This window comes from Salvelinus alpinus, chromosome 6 (genome assembly GCF_045679555.1).
Source record: "Salvelinus alpinus chromosome 6, SLU_Salpinus.1, whole genome shotgun sequence".
NCBI classification, from domain to species: domain Eukaryota; kingdom Metazoa; phylum Chordata; class Actinopteri; order Salmoniformes; family Salmonidae; genus Salvelinus; species Salvelinus alpinus.
Window position 1 is genome coordinate 44,748,482 of NC_092091.1, and position 15,259 is coordinate 44,763,740.

Here is a 15,259-nt window from a genome sequence, read left to right on the forward strand (position 1 = left end):
GTGTGTGTGGGAGATGGATAGTGATGATGATGATGATGATGATAATACACACTAGTGGTACTGAGGTCAATGTCATTTCAATTCCACTCAACTCTGGGATTGGATTAGGAATGAAGTCGGAATTGAAAAACAGGCCATAAATATTGTCACCCTTGATAAAGATGAACAAAACAAATAATACCAGTATTGAGTTATATTGTATGATCAACATTTTTTTAAACGTTATTATTTTATAATAATACAAACAAAATAGATGTTGTTTTACAAATATATTATTTATTATTTATTTTATACAGTCTTTTTTGCTCATCTTTATCAAGGATAGCAATAATTATGGACCCCATTGTACATTCCTGGGGCGGCAGGTAGCCTAGTGGTGAGAGCGTTGGGCCAGTAACCAAAAGTTTGCTAGATCGAATCCCCGAGCTGACAAGGTAAAAATGTGTCGTTCTGCCACTGAACAAGGCAGTTAACCCACTGTTCATAGGATGTCGTTGTAATAAGAATTTGTTCTTAACTGACTTGCCTGGGTTAAAAATATATAATAAAAACATTATAAAGGACAATGGAATTGACCCCAAATTCTGACACGCACACCCCAACCAAGAATAGAAAAGAGACTAATCTGTCCTCTCTTTTGCACGCAAACACACAGCCAGACCACCTCCCAACTCCCTCTGTTACACAGACAACTTGAATGGAAGACAGAAATTCTGTCTGCCTGAAGTTCACCTCATCCATCCAGGGCCAGAGTGGGGGTCAGTCCTTGTCAGTTTTCTACGACTGTCACACTTGATCTGGGTGGAGTTGGCCTGGTGTGCCCCTGCCCTGGCCCTGCTGAAGTGTTGGGAAGCTAATCCTTTCTGGAGGGGATTAAACAGCTGTTTGTGACGCCACATCTCCACTCTGAGAGCTGGCAGGTATTCGGAGAGAGGGGTGTGGAGAAGAGAAGGGATAGGAGGGAGATAGGGGGGAATTGGAAGAGAGTGAGAGAAGAGATAGCCTTCTCACTTGTATTCTCTAGGCCCAATAGAGCAGAGAGTAAGTGGTAGCCAGAGAGAGAGAGAGAGAGAAGGAACGAGACAAAAACAAAGGGAGGTAGCAAGATATAAAAGGAAGAAAGAAATTCCGGGAATGCGAAAGGCAGAGAATGGTCCAGGCCCTCAGGGTTCTATTTTCAGCTGGCGTTAATCTAGCACAATTGTCAAGCGCACACTAATTTGCAATATCTACCTGTTAAAGCCGGCACTCTTCTATTTTCAATCCCAGGATTGGTAATTGACCTGTTTTATATGAGCTCTTATAGTAGGCTACCCTTACCCTACTATAACAACATCTGGTTCAACAGCAATGTGTCTGGTGTCTTTCTTATCTTGCCATGCATTAGCCAAGGAGCCTACCCATAAAAGGTTTCTAAATGGTATACTCGTTTACTGTTGCTATCACTCGTTACTGTAGCCTATGCTATTTAATAAACTGTAGTATCCAGCCACAATGGATGAGAATATTCCATGCCCCCTGGCGAATTGAAGTTGATGATAATGCAAAGACCGTCAGAACATAAGACACGCATGTAGTATTAAGCCATTGAACACCTTGATTGGCCAGTGAGTGGCCAAGCCCTCGTCACACCTACAACTTGTTTATTAATCATAACCCAGCCCTTTCACGCTATTGCTTTCATAATAATGGCTGTGAAAATAGCAAAAATATTTCTGACACACCCACGGACCTATAGCGCTACCGACAGCCCTTAGATTACCGTTGAGTTGTTAAAATAGAGCCCTCAAAGAGATAGCAGCAAAGAAATAGAGGGAGGGAGAGAGCAGAACAAGAGTTAGGGAGTGAGAGGGAATTGATGTGGGGATTTCTTGGTCCCAATCCCCTGTAGTCTGACTGGGCAGCAGTGGTGTAATGATGCTGGTTGAGGTCCCCAGAGCCTGTTCATTAGCTGTGATTAAACTGGGAGGCAGCACTGCCTCCCGGAATTTCTTTCTTCCTTTTATATCTTGCTACCTCCCTTTGTTTTTGTCTTCATCCTGTCCTCATCCTCACAGTAGAGCCACTACTGTCAGCCATGAGAGGGCTGTCCTCATCCTGTCCTCATCCTCACAGAGAGTTACTACTGTCAGTTAAACACAGTCAACCCCAGCATAGAAAAACAGTTAACCCCAGCACAGGTTGACTGTCACATTAATATCGTTCTTCTGTCTTCTATGTCACTGAACACAGTGAAAATTAATATAATGTCTTGCCCTCTGTATGACTTTTCCACATGGAGGGGCAGGATCAGTGACTCCACACCACAACACACCCACACACAAGCTACAGAACTGTTCTCTAATTATCATATTGTGTTGGAAGGGGGTCAGAAAGAGGTCACAGTGATATAAATATACCTCTGGTTTAGTGGACCGTCATGATTGGAAAGTTTATTTGACAATTAGTTTTAGAGAAATCAATGCTTGTCCCTACAGTGTGTCACGGCTTGTAGTCCCCTAATGCAATGAACCTGATCACCCAGGTCACACACACACAAATATTATCTCTGTGGCTGTTTTGTCTACATCCCGCCGGTTTAGGGCATTCTTTCTCTGTATGTAGTACATCTGGGAAGTTCTTTCTGTTTCTAACTGACATGTGCCTGTTTCCCCAGAGCTAAATGGCCCTGACACTCCTTTGACTAATTTCATTACAGCTCAGAATACCATCCAGTGTCAGGCTGCTGCTGTACCAACACTTCTGTCTGTCTCCACTAGTACAGCTGAAAAATGAGCTGCCAGTCACATTTCATTTTTTTGTGTTCTCTTGTAAATTACATAGGATTGAAGAATTTGTGATTCTTAACACAAGTCTCTTTCTCGGACTCTCTTCCTCCCTCTCGTACTCTCCTCCTCCCTCCTATTCTCCCTCCCTCCCTCTCAGACCCAGTCTCAGTGGATGTGGACCAGTATGAAGTGGCAGTGTTGTCTGATACTCTGAGGGGTTTCCTCCAGGACCTGCCCTCCCCCATCATCCCAGCTGTGGTCTACAGTGAACTGGTCTACACTGCCCAAGGTACAGTAACAGTACACTCACAATGGTAATGATTAACTAACATCAAACATCACGGTCCATAATCAGCTAGGCCACATGGAATCGACACAGTTTGCACAGACTTATTGCGGCTAGCCCATCACAGAGTTCTGCTGTCACTTGAAATAAAATTAAGTTATGAACAATTCGGCCTCCCGGGTGGCGCAGTGGTCTAGGGCAGTGGTCTAGGGCATCTAGGTAGCTGCGCCACCAGCTAGCTGCGCCACCAGAGTCTCTGGGTTCGCGCCCAGGCTCTGTCGCAGCCGGCCGCGACCGGGAGGTCCGTGGGGCGACGCACAATTGGGCTAGCGTCGTCCGGGTTAGGGAGGGTTTGGCCGGTAGGGATATCCTTGTCTCATCGCGCTCCAGCGACTCCTGTGGCGGGCCGGGCGCAGTGCGCGCTAACCAAGGGGGCCAGGTGCACGGTGTTTCCTCCGACACATTGGTGCGGCTGGCTTCCGGGTTGGAGGCGCGCTGTGTTAAGAAGCAGTGCGGCTTGGTTGGGTTGTGCTTCGGAGGACGCGTGGCTTTCGACCTTCGTCTCTCCCGAGCCCGTACGGGAGTTGTAGCGATGAGACAAGATAGTAATTACTAGCGATTGGATACCACGAAAATTGGGGAGAAAAGGGGATAAAATGTAAAAAAATAAAAAATAAATTATGAACAATTTTAACCCAGGATTAAAAATACTTCGGGAATGAGGTCCTTCATCTACTTCACCAGAGTTAGATGTACTCGTGGATACTATTTGTATGTCTCTGTGTCCAGTATGAAGGACGCTAGAGGTAGTTTTGTGAGCCAATGCTAACTAGCATTAGCGCAATGACTGGCAGACTATGGATATCTGCAAGAATGCTAGAAGATGTTAGCATATACCCATATACATCCAGTCGTTATGCTAACGCTAGTTATGTTATGCTAGAGACATAACAATGGTATCCACAAGTTCATCTGACTCTGGGGAAGTAGATGAATGCCCTCATTGTCAAAATCCCAAAGTATCCCTTTAACACTAGAACCGCCTGTTCTTTCTGCCTATAAGTACCCGCTAGAGAACGTTGCCTGGCGTCCCCTTTAGAATAACATATGCATCAGATGCATATCAACCTGCAAAGTGCAGCAACCATAAGCACCAATTCTTGATAAATAGTGCATAAACTATTATAAAGGATTAATTGTATGAAGAAATATTAGTGGAAATATACACATAAAAAGAAAATATACAATAGTAAAGGATATGTTTTGTGTAGTTCTACAAAGTCCTAGAAAAAATGTAGGCCTATAGCCTATTTTCATTTATCTTACAATAAAACTTTTGACAAAGTTGAAACTAAAAAGATAATAAATTATATAACCAGCCAGGTGCACAGGTGAAATTATCTGCTGTATTCCTAAACAATAGCATGAACAATTGCAAAGGATGAATTGCATAAATAAATAGTATATTTTAAGTTTATTATGTTACTAATTTTTGCTTAGTAGCCAGAACAATGCTGCCGCACGGACAGCACAGATATTCTTGGAAAAAGTGAAATTTGGAAATAGAGCTGCAACTTTAGAATTATGAGAGTTATTTGACAAAGGTAAGTGTAATAGAAACTGCAGAATATGCTCTGTCTGATACTATATATACAATGTTTTACCTTCATGTGACTCTGAAGGAAGATTTGATAAACTGATGATCTTTTCCCTGCATCTTTAAATGTAAATTACAAGATGCGCCCATCTCTTCATGTACAACTGATAGGTCTAATATTGTCACTCATCAGATTATTGTCATTTTAATATTGTCAATACTCTTATTATGTGTGAAATTAGTTTTGGTATAATTTAGGTGTCGTTTCGATTGGCCAGCAGTGCAGGCTGACTGGCATCGTTTGTTTCCTGCTCATCGAGTTGGATAGTCAAGGATATGTTTTGCATTATTCTAAAGGCCTACTGTAACGCATTGCATGTTCTCATTTCCCTTACAGTAAATTATATTAATAATAGAGTTACAGTAAATAGGGAATGGTATCAACCCGCAAGGCTTGCGGTCAAATTATTAACATGAGAGCTAACGCTGATAAATAGGGATATGGCGCCGGAGGTGAGGGCTACCATTTTACGGGATCCTAACCAACTGTGCTATTTTATTAGTTTTTTCGCATTGTTTGTAACTCATTTTGTATATAATGTAGCTGCTACCGTCTCTTATGACCGAAAATAGCTTTTGGACATCAGAACAGCGATTACTCACCTCGACTCTGGACAAAGATTTTTTCTTTAATGAGACCGACGTGAAGGATTTACTGCTTTGTAGAGACAAGGCCTAAATCCCCGTCATCAGCGTGAAGGAAAGACAGAGAAAAAGGGGGAGGAGGGCGGGGTGCCTTGCAAAAATTCGCAGACGGTAAACCCCACTACCCTCGGTATGATTGGTCAACGTGCAATCATTGGAAAACAAACTGGACAAACTACGATCAAGACTTTCCTAACAACGGGACATTACAAATGTAATATCTTAGCTGAACAACAACACAGATAATATAGAGCTGGCTGGCTTGAGCGTGGTTAGGCAGGACAGAGCAGCTACGTCTGGTAAGACGAGGGGCGGGGGGTGTGTGTCTATTTGTCAATAACTGCTGGTGCGCGATGTCTAATATTAAAGAAGTCTCGAGGTATTGCTCTCCTAAGCTGTAAGACCACACTATCTACCAAGAGGGTTCTCATCTATATTATTAGTAGCCGTTTATTTACCACCACAAACCGATGCTGGCACTAAGACCACACTCAACGAGCAGTATAAGGCCATAAGCAAACATGAAAATGCTCATCCAGAAGCGGCGCTCCTAGTGGCCGGGGACTTTAATGCAGGCAAACTTAAATCCGTTTTACCTCATTTCTACCAGCATGTTACATGTGCAACCAGGGGAAAAATAACTCTAGACCACCTTTACTCTACACACAGAGACGCATACAATGCTATCCCTCGCCCTCCATTTGGCAAATCTGACCATAATTCTGTCCTCCTGATTCCTGCTTACAAACAAAAAATTTAAGCAGGAAGTACTAGTGACTCGCTCAATATGGAAGTGGTCAGATGATGCAGATGCTATACTACATGATTGTTTTGCTAACACAGACTGGAATATGTTCCGGGATTCATCCAATGGCATTGAGGAGTGTACCACCACAGTCACCGGCTTCATCAATTAGTGCATCGACAACATCGTCCCAACAGTGACTGTACGTACATTTCCCAACCAGAAGCCATGGATTACAGGCAACATCCGCACCGAGCTACAGGCTAGAGCTGCTACTTTCAAGAAGTCTGGACGCTTATAAGAAATCCCACTATGCCCTCAGACGAACCCTCAAACAAGCAAAACATTAATACAGGACTAAGATTGAATCCTACTACACCAGCTCTGATGCAAGTCGGATGTGGCAGGGCTTGAAAACTATTCTGGACTATAAAAGGGAAACCGCGAGCTGCCCAGTGACACGAGCGAACCAGACGAGCTGAAAGCCTTTTATACTCGCTTCGAGGCAAGCAACAATGAAGCATGTGTGAGAGCACCAGCTGTTCCGGACGACTGTGTGATCACGCTCTCCGTAGCCGATGTGAGCAAGACCTTTAAACAGGTCAACATCCACAAAGCCACGGGGCCAGACAGATTACCAGGACATGTACTCAAAGCATGCGAGGACCAACTAGCAAGTGTCTTCACTGACATTTTCAACCTCTCCCTGGCTGATCCTCAACACTGGGGCCGCTCAGGGGTGCGTTCTTAGTCCCCTTCTGTACTCCATGTTCACTCATGACTGTGTGGCCAAGCACGACTCCAACACCATTATTAAGTTTGCTGACGACACAAGGCCTGATCACCAACAACGATGAGACCTGGCAGTGTGGTGCCAGGACAACAACCTCTCTCTCAATGTGAGCAAGACAAAGGAGCTGATCATAGACTATAGGAAAAGGAGGACTGAACAGGCCCCCATTAACAATCGACGGGACTGAAGTGGAGAGGGTCGAGAGTTTCAAGCTCCATGGTGTCCACATCAACAAACTATCTTGGTCCAAACACACCAAGACAGTCGTGAAGAGGGCACGACAACACCTTTTCCCCCTCAGGAGACTGAAAAGATTTGGCATGGGTCCCCAAATCCTAAAAAAGTTCTATAGCTGCACAAACGAGAGCATCCTGACCGGTTGCATCACCGCCTGGTATGGCAACTGCTCGGCATCTGACCGTAAGGTGCTACAGAGGGTAGTGCGTACATCCCAGTACATCACTGGGGCCGAGCTCCCTGCTATCCAGGACCTCTATACCAGGCAGTGTCAGAGGAAGGCCCGTAAAATTGTCAAAGATTCCAGCCACCCAAGTCATAGTGTTCTCTCTGCTACTGCACGGTAAGTGGTACCGGAGTGCCAAGTCGTGGACCAAAAGGCTCCTGAACAGATTCTACCCCCAATCCATAAGGGCTCCAGAGTGACGCAGCGGTCCCTGGTTTGAATCCAGGCTGAATCCCATCTGGCTGTGATTGGGAGTACCATAGGGCGGCCGTCATTGTAAATAAGAATTTGTTCTTAACTGACTTGCCTAGTTAAATAAAGGTCCAAAAATTAGATTTTTTTTTAAACACACATGCCGCTAATAAATAGAACCCTCCATTCAGGAGGAAAGTTATTAGAAGTCATGAACCATGATCACACCACGTACGACTGGTTCAGTGCTTATAGAGTACTTCCATTGTGAGGTTAGTTCCTCCGTGGATAACAAAGCTATGAAATAGACTCCTTCATACGTATCGCCACTACAATGGTGTAAGACACATTGACTTGTAGTAAAACCACTACAGGCCCCCTTGGCATATGGCTTGAGGTCGGCACCGATTCTTATTGACACACGGTCATTGACATGGAAATTATCTGATGACGTCAGACTCATTCGGAACAGGTTGCAGCCTACCAGGATACTTGGTTTTCTTGCCCTTGGCATGTGCGCTTGTGCACAATGGAACCTTTAATGAGGATTTTATACTAGGATCACTTAAGGGTCGGAGCAAAATACCAGTCTTGGTAAAGTTGAAAATAGACCCGGACGCCCCTTTGACTCTACAGCTACATGAATCACCAGTTTCTCCCCAGAGGTTCATAGGTCATTCCTGCAGTGTAGACTGTCCGAAGCTAGTGCCTTACTGCTCTAGACTTATCATGTAGTTATCCATTTAGGATAGTGCGCTAAGCAACACACCGCTAGTAGGATCGCCCTAGATATGCCATTAGACAAAATTCCATGATAGAGTCATCTAGCCAAGACCATGGATGTATATATAATATAGTCCAATTAGATGATTAAGATGTGGTCACTATATTTTGTATATCTTTTGTTTGTGTTCCCCATACAACCATAAGTTAGTGCCACAATGCTCATTTGGGGAAGAAATGTAATTATGTATTTTGTGAGTGTTGTGCGTTATTAACGTCTGTCTAAGTTACTGCCTAGATCCACCAGCCTGGACAACAGGACGACGGTCCGGAACGACGATCCACAACCAGGCCATCCCATGGCCATTCTTGTGGTGGGTCTGCAGCTTTCGTAAATCCTACCAGGTTAAACCACCAGAGGGGGACTGTCATGATGATACACAAACCAGGACACCCCATGGTCATTCTTGTGGTGGGTTGCAACTTGCAGAATCTTTCCAAGATTGAACCCACCAGGAGGGGACTGTCATGACTGTCCTGTGAGGATCCAAATAGGTCAGCTCGGCAATGGATGACTTCAACCAGACCCTCTCTCACCCACAGAGGGGGGAGGAGGGAACTGGTGGGGGGTTGATAGCTATCGTGGAGAAATTATAAGATTATGTTATAGTACTGTTATTACATCAAATGGTTGTTGTATGCAACAGAATAGGGTTCTTAGAACTCTATTGTGTCTGTGTGAACTGAGAGGAGGTTCTGAGACTTAACTCTAGCAACGGATTTATTATGGTCTTGTCCTCTCTGAAATCTCAACACGAGGTAGAGACAATAACGTCACCTCCCGGACAATCACTGGTACGGCTGATTAGCTGTCATAAGTAAAGTATCTATAAAAGTGAATTTAAGTGGGACCATTCTACTACTCTGCTCAAACCATTGTATTCTATTACTCTCATCACCACTGAGAACTATCGACACGGCTGGCTAGCCTATCTTCAAATAATTATCTTCCAGAGCGAGTGGAAGCAGATTGAGTTCTGTAGTTCTGTTCAGGACTACACGACGGGTCGCCGGATGCCGGGCGACGGCAGAGGAGAGCAACAGTAGGAGACGGGTGGGGACCCCTTTTGGACAATCATAGCCTTACAAGCGTGCCGCAAAATGGCCCAACAACCTTTCCGAGAAAGCCTGGTTCTGACAGAAATCCACAAAGAAACAAGACATTTACACGTAATTACATTCATGATTTCTTACTCCAAACGGGTGCAAAGTATATGATTACTTTGAGAGTAATTTCTAAATGTACCAAGTATTATGTCTCTGTTTCTCGCTCCCTCTCTATCTCCTTTGTAACAAGCCGCCATATTGTGTCAGTCCGCTAGGGACCTGTTTAAATGTATTAAGTGTGTATGTTTATTCTGTGTTACCATTTAGTTAGTAAATAAATAATTAAATCAATTTGTGTAGTACTGAATCATAAGTAACCCTGGGGTTTTCGCAGATGCAGGAGGTTACGACTGTTCAGAATGATGATAAGATACGAGGTTATGATTAATACGTTGACTGTTTTATGGATGTGATAGGTAAAGACCTTTAGAGGTAAATTCAGGAGATGGTAACTCTTTAAATAGCCACTCTCGTGGAGCCCCAAATTCATAATGAGATATTGTTACATTATTAATTGAATCGGGTAACAATTAAACATAGTTATTTGATTAGATAAATAACAGTCATCAGATTCATGAATGTAAAGTCACAAAAAAACGTTTTAACAACCAAGATGCCATTTTCTGTAGGCTACAGCAAAGACATGTTGGAACCGAAACTTGGCTTGAACATTTAGCCTACAACACCTTTAAACTGGTAGAAGATTTAGTCAGTGCCATTAGTGATGAGATGATACAGCGCACTGACTGACTTGTGTGTGGGTGTGTGGGTCAGGTGTTCTTAATGGTTTGTATACTCAGTGTATAAATGACACCTGGTCCATTTAGTTGTCCGAACCATTTGCTTTCCGGTTCTGGTTAACGTTCTAATGTCTCTGAGATGCAGGCTTGTGATGAGCACATTTAACAAGCTCTGGGTTTATTCATTTGTCTGTACAGTCGGCTTTGTTAACCTATGCTGTGTATAGTAATCATTAGCTAATCTACATGCTTGTCTCTCTGTCTGTCATGCTGCAGAGAACTCAGCCTGTCTTTCCCGGGCTCGCTCTCTCTCTCTCTATATGAAGATCGTCACCAATTCCCCAACCCACTACCTGTCCTCCCTTTCCTCCCTCCCTCAGCTCCTTTCTCTGATTTTTTCTCTCTTCATTTTCTTGATCTGCATTACACCTAATCCCCTTCAATACCATCCCAAATCCCCCTATTGTGGATTCTGTCACACCTGCAAAGCCTCCTAAACCCATTTATATAAACCCTTCTCTCTGCGAGGTAGACCAACTGACCAGCCGGCGGGGAGGGTCCTACGGTCAGTCTGACCGACCATGCGACTGACTGTGTAACCATAACTTCAGGAGACTCCGACCAAGTGTCTCAGTCTCATCCCTTTGTGTCTGTCTGTCTCAGACAAGAGAAGTGGTCAGTCATTCTATTGGCATAATCCAGATTCAGGTTGACCTCTCTAAGAACCCAGGGCAAAGGGCCAGCTTTCCCACCAGACCATGCCCATCTGGACTGAACAAAGGGGGGTAGCTATAGTTAGGTAACTGATGTCTATACAGACTTCCAGGAAAGCCATTGGACCGGTCAGCTGTCCTAGCACCAGACCTGGGTTCAAATACATGTGTATTTGAATATTTGTTATTTAAATACTTATTTTCTGTGTATTTGAGTATTTTCAAATTATTTCCGATTATTGGCCTACTATTTGAAGGTATTTTCAAATACTTATTTTAAATACTATTTTCAAATACCTGGGTTCAGTGCATGGAAGTGTATTTGAGTCAGTGTATTTGTGTATTTCCAAATACATTACAATATTCAACTACTTGTCTTTTACCCCCAAAAATACCTAAATACTTATTTACAAATGTTTTAGATTCTTTTTTAAATACCCTAAATAGTATTTGAACCCAGGTCTGCCTAGCACCTAGCTCTAACCCTCCCTTTCTCCCTCCTCCCTGGACTGCCCAGTGTCCTTGTGCCAGGTAGGTCAGATCCATATGGGAAGCCATTAGACGGGTCTGCAGCCCTATAGCACCCACGTCCTACCCTCTTTCCTCCTTTCCGTCCGTCCTGCTTTCCTTCCATCCTCCGATCCTCCCGGGTCTCCCCAGTGTCCAGTGTCCTTAGGGACAGATGGAAAGCCACTCGACCAATCAGTGGCACCTAAAGGTCCTCCCCCCTTCCTCTGTGCCCATTCCCAGTGTCCAGTAGGTTCTCAGGGTCAGATGGACAGGCCAAGTTCCCAGCCTTGTCCTCTATTGAGCCAGGGTCAGATCGTATTAATGAGTACCGAGGGGGTCCATGAATACCGAGGGGACAGGGAAGGGCAATAACAGCTCCAGACGGGATGTGGATGAATTTTGGGGGAGGGAGAGCAGGGGGTCTGGGTGGGTACCAGTCATCGGCTGCGTCTGTGGTGGCGAGACGAGAGAAGGTCAACACAGCTGACCTCTACCAGATCAGGCGGATTGGCCAACCATATATAATCTAACAGCTCTGACCAACACACAGCCCCCCGACACACACCCACACACAAACACACACACTCCATCTCCACACACATGACCGTTGCCCTGCCACCACCTCCTCCGTCACCTGCGCCCAAGCACCTGCCACTTTGCCCTCCCACTCTTCAAGTGCCCTTTTGGGTGGTGGTATAATTATATATTTTTTGTATACAGTTTTTGTTGTTGTTGTTCTGAAGCCACTTCCCCAAAGTTATTGTGACGTTGTCAAGTTTGCCACCCCCCACTCCTACTCTGTCCTTTGGTCTGCCCTGTACAGAGCTCACGTGCGCCTGTTTCCAAGTCTGGCTACCCTTTTTACATTTTTAACACTTGCCCCCTGAAAGGTATGTGCACGGCCCTGCTAACTTTTGACCCCTGACCCTAAGACACTTATCTCATATAAGCACCCTTGGCCAGCCTTAACCAGGCCAGCGCTAATGGCCCCAGGCGTGGGTGAAACTCATTAAGAGAAAGGCCAGCCTCAGCCAGGCAACAAGAGCAGCTAACAGGAGAGAAGTCCTTATCACTAGACATGAGGTGCTCTATACTGAACACTTATGGTGCTGCATTCTGCTCTGTCTGCAGCTAAAATACAGGCGCGCGCACACACACACACACACACACACACACACACACACACACACACACACACACACACACACCACTAAGGCTCAACTCAAACACTCATCCACTCTCAGCTAAAATTCACAATGTCAATCAGGACAGACAGATTTACTGAGGTCATACTGCTGGTTGTAGGTTAAGTCCAGAGCACTTTGAGTTATTGGGATCAATCACAAACATGGGTTTTAACACTGAAAACCCTGCGAGGTCCAAATGCACCAACTCTTATAGGTCAATATGGATCACATTATGCTACCTTCATGTAGATTATGTGTGAATGAAGATAGCTAGCTGCATTAGATTTTAGTACCTATTATGTAGTTAATACAGAGGTTCAATCAGTAAGTCTGGTCTGAATGGCTAGATCGCTTTAATTTAATTCAGTAAGCACAGTGTAATTATCTTTGCTGGGCTTAGTGGAATGTATATGTTAGTATTACAAACATTATAGTCATCAGCACACAGGGCCGGGTTAATGCAGGGGTTTACCAGGGCTGAAGCCCCTGGGCCCAGGCCCATAATAAAACAAATAAAACAAAGAAGGAAATATATACAGTATATATTATATATACAGTGTATATTATATATGAAGTATATATTTAGTATTTTTTTTGTTGCAACCGTCAACCACAGGAGGACTCAGGAGCCCGCTCTCAAGAAGGCTGCAGGTGAAGCAGCATGTGTGCCAAATATACAGCTTGTTGCGTTGTGGCCATAAACATATAATCCATAGAACGGTTTGAAACCTCTTAACCTGTCAATTTGACTGTTGGGTGCACTAGCAATGCCTGCCAGTCCTAACTTGAATGGGAACTGCCATCTATGGATTATATTTCTTGAGATAGGCTATTGCCACGACAAGTAGCCTATGGCTTCATCGTGAGTCAGTGTGCCACTGGACATGTTATTTAGTAGCTTACTGTAGCCTATAATATATATGTATATATAGTGCCTCGCAAAAGTATTCATCCCCCTTGGCGTTTTTCCTATTTTGTTGTATCACAACCTGTAATTTAAATTTATTTTTATTTGGATTTCATGTAATGGACATACACAAAATAGTCCAAATTGGTGAAGACAAATTAAAAAAAATAAAGAAATGGAAAAGTGGTGCGTGCATATGTACAGTATGTATTCACCCCCTTAGCTATGAAGCCCCTAAATAATATCTGGTGCAACTAATTACCTTCAGAAGTCACATGATTAGTTAAATGAAGTCCACCTGTGTGCAATCTAAGTGTCACATGATCTCAGTATATATTCACCTGTTCTGAAAGGCCCCAGAGTCTGCAACACCACTAAGCAAGGGGCACCACCAAGCAAGCGGCAGCATGAAGACCAAGGAGCTCTCAAAACAGGTCAGGGACAAAGTTGTGGAGAAGTACAGATCAGGGTTGGGTTATAAAAAAAAATCCATTATTAAATCCATTATTAAAACATGGAATGAATATGGCACCACAACAAACCTGCCAAGAGAGGGCCGCACACCAAAACTCATTGACCAGGCAAGGAGGGCATTAATCAGAGGCAACAACGAGACCAAAGATAACCCTGAAAGAGCTGCAAAGCTCCACAGCGGAGATTGGAGTATCTGTCCATAGGACCACTTTAAGCCGTACACTCCACAGAGCTGGGCTTTGCGGAAGACTGGCCAGAAAAAAGCCATTGCTTAAATAAAAAATTAACATGTTTGGTGTTCGCCAAAAAGCATGAGTCAGATGAGACTAAAATTTTGATTCTTGGCCATCGAGGAGAATGCTATGTCTGGCGCAAACCAACACCTCTCATCACCCTGAGAACACCATCCCCACAGTGAAGCATGGTGGTGGCAGCATCATGCTGTGGGGATGTTTTTCATTGGCAGGGACTGGGAAACTGGTCAGAATTGAAGGAATGGTGCTAAATACAGGGAAATTCTTGAGGGAAACCTGTTTCAGTCTTCCAGAGATTTGAAACTGGAACGAAGGTTCAACTTCCAGCAGGACAATGACCCAAAGCATACTACTAAAGCAACACTCGAGTGGTTTAAGGGGAAACATTTAACTGTCTTGGAATGGCCTAGTCAAAGCCCAGACCTCAATCCAATTGAAAATCTGTGGTATGACTTGAAGATTGCTGTACACCAGCGGAACCCATCCAACTTGAAGGAGCTGGAGCAGTTTTTCCTTGAATGGGCAAAAATCCCAGTGGCTAGATGTGCCAAGCTTATAGAGATAGACCCCAATTTACTTGCAACTGTATTTGCTGCAACAGGTGGCTCTACAAAGTATTGACTTTGTGGGGGGTGAATAGTTATGCATGCTCAAGTTCTGTTTTTTTGTCTTATTTCTTGTTTGTTTCACAAGAAAAAATATTTTGCATCTTCAAAGTGGTAGGCATGTTGTGTAAATCAAATGGTACAAACCCCCCAAAAATCTATTTTAATTCCAGGTTGTAAGGCAACAAAATAGAAAAGATGCCAAGGGGGGTGAAAACTTCCGCACGCCACTGTATATATATATATATATATATATATATATATATATATATTACCTACTAACATTGTACAATCTGTGATTTATTAATCCAGCCCTGTCAGCATAGTTTAATGTCTCTCCTCCTCTTTTACTATTAACCATGTGCAGAATGTCATTCACCTACTAGCTTATAGCCTGTGAGCACGGCACAATAATGCAACTTCACCATGC

The 15,259-nt window shown here is 43.9% G+C and overlaps 1 protein-coding gene across 1 annotated transcript in view; it reads left to right on the forward strand.

Annotated features, from left to right (window-relative positions):
* LOC139578744 (phosphatidylinositol 3-kinase regulatory subunit gamma) overlaps positions 1-15,259 on the forward strand; it is a 306,191-nt gene that overhangs the window by 114,997 nt on the left and 175,935 nt on the right. The window contains exon 5 of the mRNA XM_071406720.1: positions 2,926-3,057. Coding sequence (XP_071262821.1) covers positions 2,926-3,057 — 132 coding nt within the window. The remainder of the gene's footprint in view (positions 1-2,925; positions 3,058-15,259) is intronic.